The sequence below is a fragment of the Petaurus breviceps genome, unplaced genomic scaffold (genome assembly GCF_028583685.1).
Source record: "Petaurus breviceps papuanus isolate PSGF00001 unplaced genomic scaffold, PetGlider_PUasm1.0 118, whole genome shotgun sequence".
NCBI lineage: Eukaryota > Metazoa > Chordata > Mammalia > Diprotodontia > Petauridae > Petaurus > Petaurus breviceps.
In genome coordinates this window covers 19,144,014-19,157,566 of record NW_027185616.1, presented here as the reverse complement: position 1 = coordinate 19,157,566, position 13,553 = coordinate 19,144,014, and the positions used below count along the sequence as shown (strand labels likewise).

General features: G+C 38.8%; 1 protein-coding gene across 2 annotated transcripts in view; it reads left to right on the top strand.

The window, feature by feature from the left end:
- The window catches only part of DOCK8 (dedicator of cytokinesis 8), a 329,548-nt gene that overhangs the window by 242,205 nt on the left and 73,790 nt on the right, over positions 1–13,553 (top strand). For both annotated transcript variants that reach the window (XM_069086859.1, XM_069086866.1), the window contains exons 25-28: positions 3,437–3,586; positions 7,199–7,312; positions 10,524–10,679; positions 13,310–13,449. In XM_069086859.1, the coding sequence (XP_068942960.1) occupies positions 3,437–3,586; positions 7,199–7,312; positions 10,524–10,679; positions 13,310–13,449 (560 nt within the window). The remainder of the gene's footprint in view (positions 1–3,436; positions 3,587–7,198; positions 7,313–10,523; positions 10,680–13,309; positions 13,450–13,553) is intronic.

Sequence of the window (13,553 nt, the reverse complement as noted above, 5' to 3'; positions counted from 1 at the left end):
TCCCCCCCCCCCCTGCTCTGGGAAGAGTGAGAGCATCCAGCAGCTGAGGTCCAGAAGTTTGGAGTGAGGCCAGGAGTTGGAAGTGCAGCATTGTGAGAATTGTTTGCCCGTGCAGTGGCCAGACACAGCTGGCAGAAACCAAGGACAACAATGTCCTTTAAAAAGCTCTGCATTTTGATAGGGCAGCAAGGCTCCTGTCAGGGAGCACAGTGTTCAAATTGAGCTGGCCCAGGAAAAGGAGACATTGTCTTCTTAGGTCCCTTCTAGGTCATTTTTGTAGGAAAAAGTGATGATCTCTGCAGAAAGTGGGACTCTGGTCATGATTCTGACTGAGCCCATTATTCCCAACCCCAGTTCAATAATCCCACAGAACAGTTATATGAGACTATGCAGGTCTCTTTTTGGCCTTTTTTTTAAAGGAAGCATTTGAATTGAAAGATCTTAGCATTCTTCATTTGGAGCTATAGATTTTTGTAATATATTTGCCTTCTTATATCCCTTTCCATATTGCAATAGCATCAAATGTAAAAAAAAAATAGAGCACACTTCTTTCTCCCCCTTTTCTCCCTCTCCTTTCCCTCCCCTTTCTCATTTCTCTCCTCTCTCTTCGTTCTCCTATCTCCTCTCACCTTTTCTCTATCCTCCCCCATCTCTCACCTTCTTCTCTGTCTCTGTCTCTCTCTATATATCTGTCTCCTTTCTTCCCTTTTCTCCTCCCTCCTACTTCCTCCACAATCCTGTCTCCCTTCTTTTGTTTTTCTTGGGTTTATGCATAAGAGGTCTCCCACATAGTGTCTAGTAGTATTGTATAATAAACTTTCCCACACACCTTCCTTTGCCCCTTCCTCCTCCTCCAACCTTGACTTAGAGGGGCCACCTCCCAGTTTACATGGGTGGCTCACCTTCCAGGGTCATTTCTTAACAGGTTGACTCTGCCTAGCAACCAACCTGCAGTCATTCATTCATGGTGATGACTTCATAGCGTAGGTATCTGGGCATGAGGAACTACCTAAAACCACCAACTCCTTTCCCATCAGCCTTATTGGGCTAAACTCACCCCAGTCCTCATCAAAATGTGTTCAAATCAGATTGTCACTTAGATCTCATGGATGCTAAGAAGGCTGTGTGATTTTCAAAAAGATCAAAACATGAATTACTTCATTACAGCACTTCCCACACAGACTAAATGGTACAGGATATCCCCAATATATGTGCTGGCTATGATTTAAAAGTTCATTTGTAAGTTGGATGTTTAGAACCTGACATGCATCTTCCCCTAGAAATAATGTTATAGATGATAATTACATTCCCAAGCCAACCCACAAAAGCTTATAGCTGAAATAGGATATACTTACAATGAAAAAGTACAGGAGTAGAAAGAAATAATGCTATAAATGTTTAATACTGAGTCTTTAGGAAAATGTGTTTTGCATTACAATCTCAGGATACCAGAAATACATATTTCTCCTGTCACAGCCCCAATAAGGAAGAAGGGATTAACAATTTCCCTTCCTTCCCTCCAGCTTGTCTGCACCAAGAAACAAAATTTCACAGACATTTCCTTTATATAAGATTTTAAGGCTTTTGTACAAGCAAAATCAATGAAGGTAGAATTAAAAAGGAAGCAGCTAACTGGAAAAAAATCTCAGCAGCAAAATTCTCTTATTAAGGTCAGCTATACAAGACATATAAAGAATCGATACAAATAGATAGGAACAAGAGTCATTCCCCAGTGGACAAGTGGCCAAAGGAAATGACTATGCAGTTCTCAAATGCAAGCTATCAACAAACATGAAAAAAAATGCTCCAAATCACTAATAATAAGAGAAAAGCAAATTAAAATAATTCTGAAGTTAAACTTCACACATATCAGATTAGTAAAGATAACAAAAGAGGAAAATGGCGGTTGTTGAACATGCCACGGGAGCACAGTCAGTCAGTAAGCATTTATGAAGTTTCTACTGTGTGTCAGGCACCATGCTAAGCACTGAGGATGCAAAGAAAGTCATCAGTGTGGTTCCTGCTCTTATAGAGCTCACATTCTAATGAACAGACACTAATGAGCTTTCAGTGGAGCTGAGAATTAGTCCAATCCTTTTGCAAAGAAATGTATAACTATAGACCTAAAGTCACTAAACTATACATCCCCAATGTTCTAGTGATACCAATTATTAGGCATAAGTAATGAGTAACACCAGTACCCCCGAGGAAATAAAAGGCAGGAGGAAATGACCCTTCCTGTTTGACCTTTCCTGTAGAAACAGCCATTTCTGTTCTAGTGGAGAATCAGAAACAAAGTGGTTTGTCCATCAGTTGGACAAACTGATATACAAAAACTAGCTATACAAAAAGTGGTGTATAATTGTAATGGGATATTATTGCACCATAAGAAAAGATGGATAAGATAGTATCCCAGAAACTTGGGGATTTGGATGAACTGATACAGAGCGAAGTGAGCAGGAATAGGAGAATAATTACACACCATAATTACCATAGTATCAAAGGATAAGACCATTGAAAGAGTGTAGAATTTTGATCACAGCAGTGGCTATTCATGCCTTTATAAGACTGATGATGAAGCACGGCAGAGAGATGAAGGACTACTAGTGCAAAATGAGGTCCACGTTGTCAGAGGTGGCCAGTGCGGTGATTTGTTTTGCCATACTATATGTATTTGTTACAAAGGAGGGCTTCTATTTGGCCAAGGGTTCAGGATTGGGGGTTGGGTTCCTGGGTGGAGGTGGACAAGACATACAATGATTGGATAGTGATAGAATTAGGAACAGACACAGAACCTATGATTTCATTGATATAGGGAATTTTTAGATATAACAAGAAAATTTACATGAGATCTCCAATTTTTAAAAAAAGCATCAAGACAGAAGAAAAATTCAGACAGTAAAACCAGTAGGTCGATTTTGTTACACCTTGTTAAATTTAATGTACACTTAAAAAAATAAAATGTGTAACAGAAATCCAGTTTCACACACAATCCTGTTTTTGTCCTTTGTATATGGAAATGTTTACATTTGTTGTTGACTACCAAATTTATCATAAAAAGAAATGTTTTCCTATCATTGTAATGGAAAGAATATATATGTATGTATGTATGTATGTATGTATATATATATCCACCATATCCAGGGCAGCAGAATGTACCCCAGCAAACTAGCTAGAAGGAGGGACTCCCCTGCACTGGTGTTTGGGCAGAAAGAAGAGAATCATCTCAGGATGAAAGATATTCATATGTAAGGAATATTTGTTAATTCAGGCATGTTCTAGCGGAGCACTTCCCCTATATGTGAAGTCCTGGAGAACAAAGTGGGGAAAGGGAGGAGAATTCACTCTTAGAGACAGTTCATCTTTTCATGTTTAAAAAGCTGTGGAAGGAAGCCTCCAATTTCTCTGATGGCTCTTTTTTTTTCTTTTTCTAAAGGTGAAGAGCATGGCCCAGTATGTGCATAACATGGACAAACGGGATAATTTTCGGAGAACTCGTTTTTCAGATCGCTTCAAAGATGACATCACAACTATTGTTAATGTGGTCACCTCTGAAATTGCAGCCCTCCTCGTGAAACCTCAAAAGGTCACTGTGAAACTCAAGCCAAAATGTAGATTACACATTGGTCCTTATTGAGAACTGGTCCAGGGCCAGTGCCCTAGACAGCTGTTTCCCTTTGGTTATCTCTCATGGAAAGTAGTCGTATCTCTGTTTTGCAAGTAAGAAAACTGACACACAGATAAAGTGAATGATTTACCCAGGATTGCACAGCAAGCTATTATTATTATTATTAAGAAAAAAAAGTAACACATGACATTTGTATAATACTTTAAGGTTTTCAAAGTGCTTTATATACATTATTACCATATGTGTATGTATGTATATATGTGTGTGTGTATATATATATCACTTTAAGGTTTTCAAAGTGCTTTATATACATTATTACCATATGTGTATGTATGTATATATGTGTGTGTGTGTATATATATATATATATCACTTTAAGGTTTTCAAAGTGCTTTATATACGTTATTACCTTTGAGCCTCATGATAACTCTTTGAGCTAGCTGTGTTTTCATCTTCATTTTATGTGTTAGGAAACTGAGTCTCCCAGAAGTTAAGAGACTTGTCTAGGGTCACACAACTAGTTAGTATCTGAGGTTCTTCCCAGTTCAAATTCAATTCTTCCTGTCTCCAAGTGAATGATTTACCCAAGGTCACATAGCAAATTGATACTAATAATAGATGACATATATATATATATATGCATGTATATATGTGCATCTATACATATATATCACTTTAAGGTTTTCTAAGTGCTTTAACTGAACTATCTCACTTGAGCTTCACAATTAACCTATTACGTAGGCACTTTTATTATCTGCATTTTACAGACTTAAAAGTTATGAGCCTCTCAGAGGTTAAATGATTTGACTAGGCTCTCATACAGCTAGCAAGAATCTGATGTTGGATCCAAACCCAACGCTTCCTGACTCCAAGTCCCCAGCATACCCATAGCTAAGCTAGGCTATCCCTATGAACAAGGAGCTAACCCAAACTTAAAATGCATTAAATTAGTAAAACATAACGTTCCTTTACTTATTCAAGAATATGAGTGCCTATTCTGAGCATATCATTATACTAAGTCACATATAGGAGGATGTAAGAGAAGACCTGATCCCTACCATCCAAAATACCCCAGAACTAGACCATAGGCTTTGAGTTTCCTGTCCATTTTCCTCAGCCATTCAATAAAGACAAATGGCTTCTACTGAGGAAACAAAAAATGAGGTAACTATATACAAGGCTTTGTGGAAGCCTAGAATCCTAGATTGAGATCCAGAAGGAACATTTGGGACGATCTAATTCAACTCCCTCATTCTACAGACCCAAAGAGGTCAGGACTGACCTGAGATCATCCAGGAAGTGGGTAGTAAATAGTGAAGTTCTGATCGCCTCCAGACCTTCCTGTCAATGCTTTTATAACCAGGGTATGAAGCCCCCCCAGCTGACTGGCTAGCTGGCACATCATGGTGACAGGAAAACATCATGGAATGATCCTTTCGTAAAGATCCTAAGGAACTTATTTATCTTCATAACCATAAAGATTGCTGTTGTTCATCCCTTTTTCTCAAAGATGACAAATGACTTCAGGAGGGTGATGTTTTGACTTGCTTGTGAATTGGATTTAAGTGAGGCAGAGTTGTGCAAAGTCATCAGCCTCACTCTCTCCTCCAGAGACATTGGAGTCCAGTGGCAAGACATAAGTCAAGGCAACTGGTGATGATCCCTGACTATGAGGGACACAAATATAATATACAGGAAGTAGGGGCAGCAAGGTGGCACGGTGAATTGAGCACTGGCCCTGGAGTCAGAAGGACCTGAGTTCAAATTTGGCCTCAGACATTTATTAGCTGTGTGACTTTGGGCGAATCACTTAACCCCAACTGCCACAAAAAAATAAATAAATAAAACAAGAATAGCTGACAAATCAAGAGCATGAAAGGTAGGAGACCATTACAAATCTGATTTCACACAAACATTGGTAATTTGCATTACCCTGACTCTCTCTTTGGCTTAAAAATGTCACCTACTAGAAAAAAACAAATCCTGAATTTTAAAGAATAATGTAGGTCCTAGACAAATTAGAAGGAAATACAGCTTTCTCCAGGAACTACAAATGCAGAATGCAGTATATAGTATACACTGCTAAACATAGTAGCTAAGTTAGCTGGCCCTGCCATTTTGTTGTTCAAGGAAGGATTCACAGGACGGAGGTGGGAGGTTAATGAAAAAGACTGTGATGTAAAAGCCAAAGTCAACAATAAGCTTCTCTCTCTCTCTCTCTCTCTCTCTCTCTCTCTCTCTCTCTCTCTCTGTCTCTCTCTCTCTCTCTCTCACACACACACACACACACACACATACACACGCACAGAGTTTTATAAAATTTTTGAGAAGTTGCATGGCATAGCAGATAGAGAGACAGCAAGTCTAAGGTTCAAGCCTTGCCTCTAACATATACTGGCTATGTGACGTTTGGAAAGTTTCTTAGCTTCTTAATACTCCAGATAATTTCTTAAAACTATGAGTTGTAGAACAGTTGCCATCCGCTTTGGTGGAGGGAGTTTCCTTATCTAGACTTGCTTATGTCAAAGGTGCTGCAGGACACAAAAAACATCATCCTCTTTATCATCACCTACAATAATATTGAGAGCAGGCACTGTTAGTTTTTGCCTTTCTTTATATGCCTAGCACTTACAGTGCCTGCACAGGGAGGTGGCACAGTAGATAGATATCAGGAGTCAGGAAAATCTGAGTTTGAATCTGACCTAAGACACTTACTAGCTGTGTGACCCTGGGCAAGTCACTTAACGCTGTTTGCCTCAGTTTCCTGATCTGTAGAATAAGCTGGAGAAGGAAATGGCAAACTGCTCTGCTACCTTTGCCAAGAAAACCCCAAATGAGATCACAAAGAATCAAGCAAGACCCAACAACAAACTTGTTAACTGATTGACATTCTGAGATCCCATCTCCATTTTTGCCATATAGACTTTCCAGTGATCGTTCCCATAAATTGAGTCAAACTGTTTCAGTGTCGAGTGCTAAAATTTGTTTGCCTTAATTTAGTTTTGTATCAAGTTTCTTGATTTCTGGGGTGTGTTCTCCGGCTTATTTCATCATGAAGTCAATACCCATCTTAAGCTATAAACCGTGAATGCCTTCTTTTCAAAATAACTCATGTCACATTTTGCTACACAGGAGTATTGACATTTTCCTCACCCTTTCTTCTGAAGAAGACCCACAGTTTTGACAATAATTTTACCCCATTTCTTTTGCTTTTTTTTAAGAGCGCAATTGGGGTTAAGTGACTTGCCTAAAGTCACATGATTAGTAATTGTGTCAAGTGTCTGAATCCAGATTTGAACTCAGGTCCTCCTGACTCCAGGGCTGGTACTCTATTCACTGTGCCACCTAGCCACCCCAATTTTACCCCAATTTTCACAGCATCTCAAGTACAGCTGCTCTCATCACTGATTGGAAAAATTGGGGTCCAGGAAGATTAAACAGTTTGCTAAAATGCACCCAAAAAACAGCAAAACTAGGCCCAGAACCAAACTTTCCTTGTTCCCCAGCAAATGACCCATCCATTTCATTGCTACTTAATATCAAAATGATTGTCATTTCCCTCTTTTACAGGAAAATGATCAAGCAGAAAAAATCAACATCAGCCTGGCTTTTTTCCTTTATGACCTTCTTTCCCTAATGGATCGGGGCTTTGTGTTTAACCTGATCAAACACTATTGTAATCAGGTAAGCATTACTTTGGACAAAGATGAGGACCATGTACAGTAGACTACCAGGCCTAGGAAATAGGTGCAGTAAATGTAACAATGTAATAACTGGGGGAGAGGGAAGACTTCTGACTGCGTCCAGTCAGTCCCAAATGAGGTACTGACCCCCCGCTCCCCAGATACTTAAAAACTGATTGATTTTCAGTGGCAGGACAGAACAGATATTAAGTGAAGCGAGGTCTGGGTTTTGGACAATTCAATTATTACTATCATTTCTCATGGTATATGGATGCTTCTTTGACTCACGGGGCTCAGAAGCCCTTACATGTGACAAAGCAGTGGTCACCAAGAGGCCATCAAGTTAAAATTCAGTCATTTTAATTAAGAAGTAGCCTTCTCTACTAGCCATGTGACTTTGGGCAAGTCACTTAACCCCAATTGCCCGCCAAAAAACAAAACAAAAAAAAGTAGCCTTCTCTTTTCAACTGATCATGCAGCAAAAATTTCATGAAAATAGCCTTTGGGTAGGTCTGCAGAATTCCAAGTGCAAGGAATTGAATAATTCAGGTTCAAAATCTTTATTTCCTATGCAGTCATAAGCAGTACATGTGATAAGATCTTTTTTTAAAAAAGACACAAAATAGTATTCACAAAGGCTGTCACAAACCTTATAGAAGAATTCTTGTTAGGGACACACATGTGCAAAGAATTTCCTGTCTCCTACAGCCTCCAGAATTCCACCAAAGGGATTCCGGAGTGCGTAGGCAGGTGTGGGAGAGAAGTTACCCTCTGTGTTTTCTCTGATACTTCCCTTTTTTGACATTTGGAATCACAGGTTATAGCTTTCATTTCAAATTTAAGCTATATCCTTATTGGGAAAGATGTTTTGGTCTGATAATGAAAACATATTGGAACAAAGTTGGCTTCCCATCATGTATGTTGGGGGCAGTGGAGGCAGGACAGTTATGTAACCATTTTGACATAATAATAATCAATATCTATGTAGCAATTTAAGATTTTCAAATTGCTTTGTATAACATTGTCTCATCTGATCAGGATAGTCCTAGGATGACTCAGAGACATTAAGTGACTGGCCCAAGGTCACAGAATCACAACATCCCAGAATTTCAGAATTGGAAAGGACCCCTGCAGCCATCTAGAGCAACCCATATTCCAAAATAGAATCCACAATGCAGTGAACTTGACAACCAGCCTTCCAATATGGGGGAGCCCACTATGTCCCAAGGATACCTATTCCTTCCTAGTTCTTCCCCCTGAGGCCAAGCAGAACCTATCTAATCTCTCTTCCACATGACAGCCTTCCAAGTACTTGAAAGCTATCTTCTTCAGGCTAAACATCCTCAGTCCTTTCACACAGCTAATTAAGAGGAAGAATTGAGATAGAAACTTAGGTCTTCCGACTTCCAACCCATGGATGTTTTCACTGCACTACATTTTCCCCTTCCCTTGCAAAATAATGAAGAAAGTAAGCTCATGAAGGCTGATCTTTCAGCTCCCTTTAAACTCTAAATCTCATGATCCTAAACCAAGGGTAGATCATTGATGGTATGAGAGCCAGAGAGGGGAACCTGAGGCTATATACCTCTTTTTCTTCTTTTCCCTTCCTTTCATCTCTTTTTTCCCTAATTTTCTTCTTTTCCTACCTTAGTTTTATTTTCTTCTCTCTTCCTTCTCTTCTTCAGGGAGAGAAGTAACTGAGAATCTAAAGGGTTTTTTCCTCATCCTTACTCTCACATTAATTACTTGCAGGACATTTTGCAAATCATTTAGCCCCTCTCATTCCTAATTTCTTAATCTTTGATATGAAAGGGTTGCACTGAGGTGGGAGAGTTAAGAGAGGCCTTATCAGTCATGCAGACCAAACCTCTCACACAACTGACTCTCTCATTTTACAAAGGATGAAATGAAGGCCTACGGACATGAAAAGACTTACCTAAGGTCATTCAGGTAATATTAGAGTCAGAATTTGCACTCAGGTCCTCTGACTTAAAATCCAGTGATCTTTCTATGGCACCATGCTGCCTGAGGTCCCTTTTGGATTATTATTCTGTGATTCTGTGATAGAGAGACCTGCCACTAGTGCTCAAAAACATAACCTGTCTGACCCTCAGTTTCCCCGTCTGTAAAATGAGGACATTGGACTCACAGATTTCTAAGGTCCCTTCCAACTCTGGTCAGGCAATACTTGTGGGAGAGTAGAAGGAGGAAGACGTTTTATTTAAAAAAAGGAATAAAGAAAAAAAAACAAAAAAGAATAAAGGGGAAAAAAACAGGGGGACTTTTGGGAGAAACCGCCCTCATACCCTTTGAAAAACATCAGCACTTTGTGACTAGGTTACTATATAAATGTAGAACAGGGCTCAGTAATCTCTATGTTCATGTAGGAACCCTGTCACAGCACACAGGGCTGTTGGCCACTAACTCCAGATGTACTAGGAACAGTGGGAGAATAGAGCAGGTGCTTTCCTTTGGACCTGTGTGAGCTTTCTGTTTGGTTTTAAAGTATATTTGGCTTTCAAGGGGTCTGAAGGATGGGTTTCCCCAAAAAGTCCAACCAGTTTTTTTTTCTTTTATTAGTTTTTTTTTTTAAATGAGACTTCCCTTTCCCACTTTTGTGCAAACTATTTGGCACTTTTTCATAGACAGTATATTTTTTTTAAATCCTTTGATTTTGCCATCCAGTGAGCATGTTTCTGAATTTACCAGTGGGGCCTTTAATTAGAAAGTATAAAAGAGTCATTTCAGCATTAAAGTGATCAAGTCGTGTTACCTCGTACTTTTGTGTGGTCCGGTGTGGGGTTGACTCCTTTCATTTAGTTTCTCAGACACAGTGGAGTTTTTGTTAAAAAAATAAAATAAAATAAATAATTATAAATGTTCCAGTGAAAAAATACCTTGTGATCATTTTCCAGACAGGTTTGCCATGCCCTTGTAGTTTACTTGAGGTGGGGGAAGTGGGGGGGGGGGAAGGGGATATCCTCATTTTGGAGCTCTGAAGTTGAAATCATTAAAGGAACAGTTAATGGGTTGAAACATTTTGGGCTTCCCTGGCCAATGCCATTCACCCTCCATCTATTGCACTGTCCCATTAATGTTTATGAGATTGGTTGCTTTGATTTGGAGAGAAAGAAGATTTTTCATGGTATTCAAACTAAATCCCATTGCCCTAGTAACAAACAATTTTGTCCTCTCCTCACTTTTCCTCCCAGTTGTCAGCCAAGCTCAATAACCTCCCAACTCTGATTTCCATGAGGCTGGAGTTTCTGAGAATCCTCTGCAGCCATGAACATTACCTCAATCTGAACCTCTTCTTCATGGCCCCTGACGCTGCTCCGTCATCTCCCAACCCCTCCATCTCTTCCCAGGTAACCAACTCATTGGAGAGAATGATTTCTGTTCTTTATTCCTCATTCTTCATATATTTCATTTATTGCATTGCAAGCTCAGAAATGTTCATGTGATGGATTCCTGCCTTCCATGACTCACGAATCCCTGGCAGCCATCACATGGTTTAGGGAACTCTCTCCTTCAATGAAGTTACAGGAACTAATTTAAGTTCAAGGTTCATCACTTGCCCTGTCTAGCCTAATTTCCAATTTTCTTCCTGACTGCTTTTATTTTTCCCCAACAGCTCAGTTTGTCCAAGTTCCTTGAAAGTTTACCCTGGGTAGGGCATGCTGGGAGAGAGTAAGCTAGAGGGTCAGATTACAGAAGGGGGAAAAGAGAGAAAAGAAGAAAGGAACATCAAATAAACATTTTTAAATGTATATGATATGATAATGTTATATTATAATCGATTATTATGTTATATATACATATACTGAAGAAAGAAGGATGACACTTTGAAGAGTGTCCTATACAAATAGGACAGCTTTGTTCCTACCTTGTTAAATTGAAATATACACTAAAAAACAAATGAAGTAACAAGTTCACAGTTTCATTTACAATCCTTTTTTGTTGCTGTTCTTTGTATAGTGAAATGTTTGTAGTTGTTGATGAGTTAAAGAAAGGGAGAAAATAAGTGTAATATCAAATTAATAGGAAGGACAATGATATTTAAATATGAAACTTAAACTGTTTGCTATAACATAGCACAAATTTTTAGAGTGCTCTAAGATTTGCAAATCGTTTTACAAATATCACCTCCTTTGGGTCCTTAAAACAGTGCTATGAAGTAGATATTATGAGGAGAAACTGTACAAAGAAATTGACTCTGAGAAGGTTAAGTGATTTATCCAGAGTAAGACAGCTGTTGAGTGTCTGGGCAGGATTTGAATGCAGGTCTTTTTGACTCCAAGTCCAGTTTTCTGTCCACTCTGCCTCTAATTACATAGGCCTGTCTTGGACCTCATTCAAGAAAAATTTAATTAAAGGATCACCAAAAGGTCTTCTTTTGAAATGATGCAACTCAATCCCATTGACACATTATTTTATTTTTATCATACATTACCAGAGAAATTAACTAGATGAATAGAAGTAAGGGCTTGAGTGAAGTGGCCAAATTTGGAGAATTGATTGGTTGGTTGGCTTTGTTTATTGAGTAAAGATCCTTGGAAAGGGACAAAGGATATAGCCCTAGACAGAATCAAGGATCTACCTACATCAAGCTCAGGTGCGGTCCAAAGGATATGACTATTAACATAATGATGGAATGGAGTGTTAGTTTTAAAAGATAAAAATTTGTAATCATCCAAGCCAACTCCTATAATTTAGACAGGATCAATTGAAATGAATCTTGTTTTTAATCAGAAATACCAAATACATTTTTCATTCTGACTTGTGCCCAGATAAGATCCTATACCTGACCAGTTTGAGTTTGGGGGGTCATTGCCAATGGCTATTGTGTTGAGTACACACACACACACACACACACACACACACACACACACACACACATGCACGCATGCAAACACACATACGTGCTTCCTACTAAGCCAGCAGAACTAAACCAAGCCCAAAGGTTGCAAGCTTTGCGTCATCCTCATCCCTCCTCCAGCAACTGGCTCTTATCAAGATATTAAATGAGATATAGGCTTGGAAAAAAATGCAAAAATTTCCCATGCTTGAGTAAAATTGGGTATTCTCTTATCTGAGCACATCTTGATCCAGTCTAATGAAATTCAGACTGTACTCAGTCCCATTCAGAGCTTAGATTCTAGACTATAGGGGTCCTTAAATTTTTGTGTCATGGACCCTTTGGGGTAGTCTTGTGAAGCATATAGGCCCCTTCTCAGAATCATGTTTTTAAATGAACTTTAAAAAATATATGTATATATAAAAATATATCCACATTTAATTGTAGCCTTCACGGGGAGGGGGGTGAGGAGGATGAAAAAAGAATAAAATAAAATGTTGTCAGAGAACAAGAGAGAACTTATAAGGAACCAGAGAAAAGATGACAACTCTCAAGACAATGTGCACTATTTATCATCCAGGCTTTCTTGAAATGAAAATTTGTCATTACATATTTTTGATGCCTCTCTTATGTTCTGCAATGCACATGGCATGCTTTTTCCCCCCTTTTCTTACTTTGTATTTAAGTTCTAATATTTAAGTTTATGATATGTTTTTCTTCTCTTTATTCTGTATTTATGTTCTGGTGTTTGAGTCTAAAATATTTTTTAATTAAAAATAAACAAATAAAATTTAAAAATGCATAGGATTACAGAGGAAGCCAGTTACATTGAAATGTATATTTTTTAGAACCCCTGGGAGAGAATACAGTAGCCTTCGGTTATGAATGTCAGGATTATTTAAGATCATTATTCTTTGTAAAAGTTTATGCCATTCCGATGACAAAAACAGTCACAACTTCTTTTTCCAACTAGTAACCCTCCAGATTCCATCTCTGAATGTTTGGTTTCAGATTTGCTTCTACCTTTCACCTTTCTTTTTAAGAGGCCACCAGCAGCCCCTGAGTTTTACTTAATCCATGCTTTCCAGCCATTTGTCTTTTCTCATGCCACTCACCAAAATGTCTCCTGAATTTCTGTAGAACTCCAGCTCCTGTTCCAGTTTCCAGGACCAGAAGATTGCCAATATGTTTGACCTGTCTCCTGACTACCGTCAGCAGCATTTCCTGACTGGTCTCCTCTTCACTGAATTGGCTGCTGCACTTGATGCTGAGGGAGAAGGGTATGTGTCTGATTTTTTTTTTTTTTTTTTACCAAAGAAAGAAAAAAGCCATTTGGATCAAATGTGTGTGTGTGTGTGTGTGTGTGTGTGTGTGTGTGTGTGTG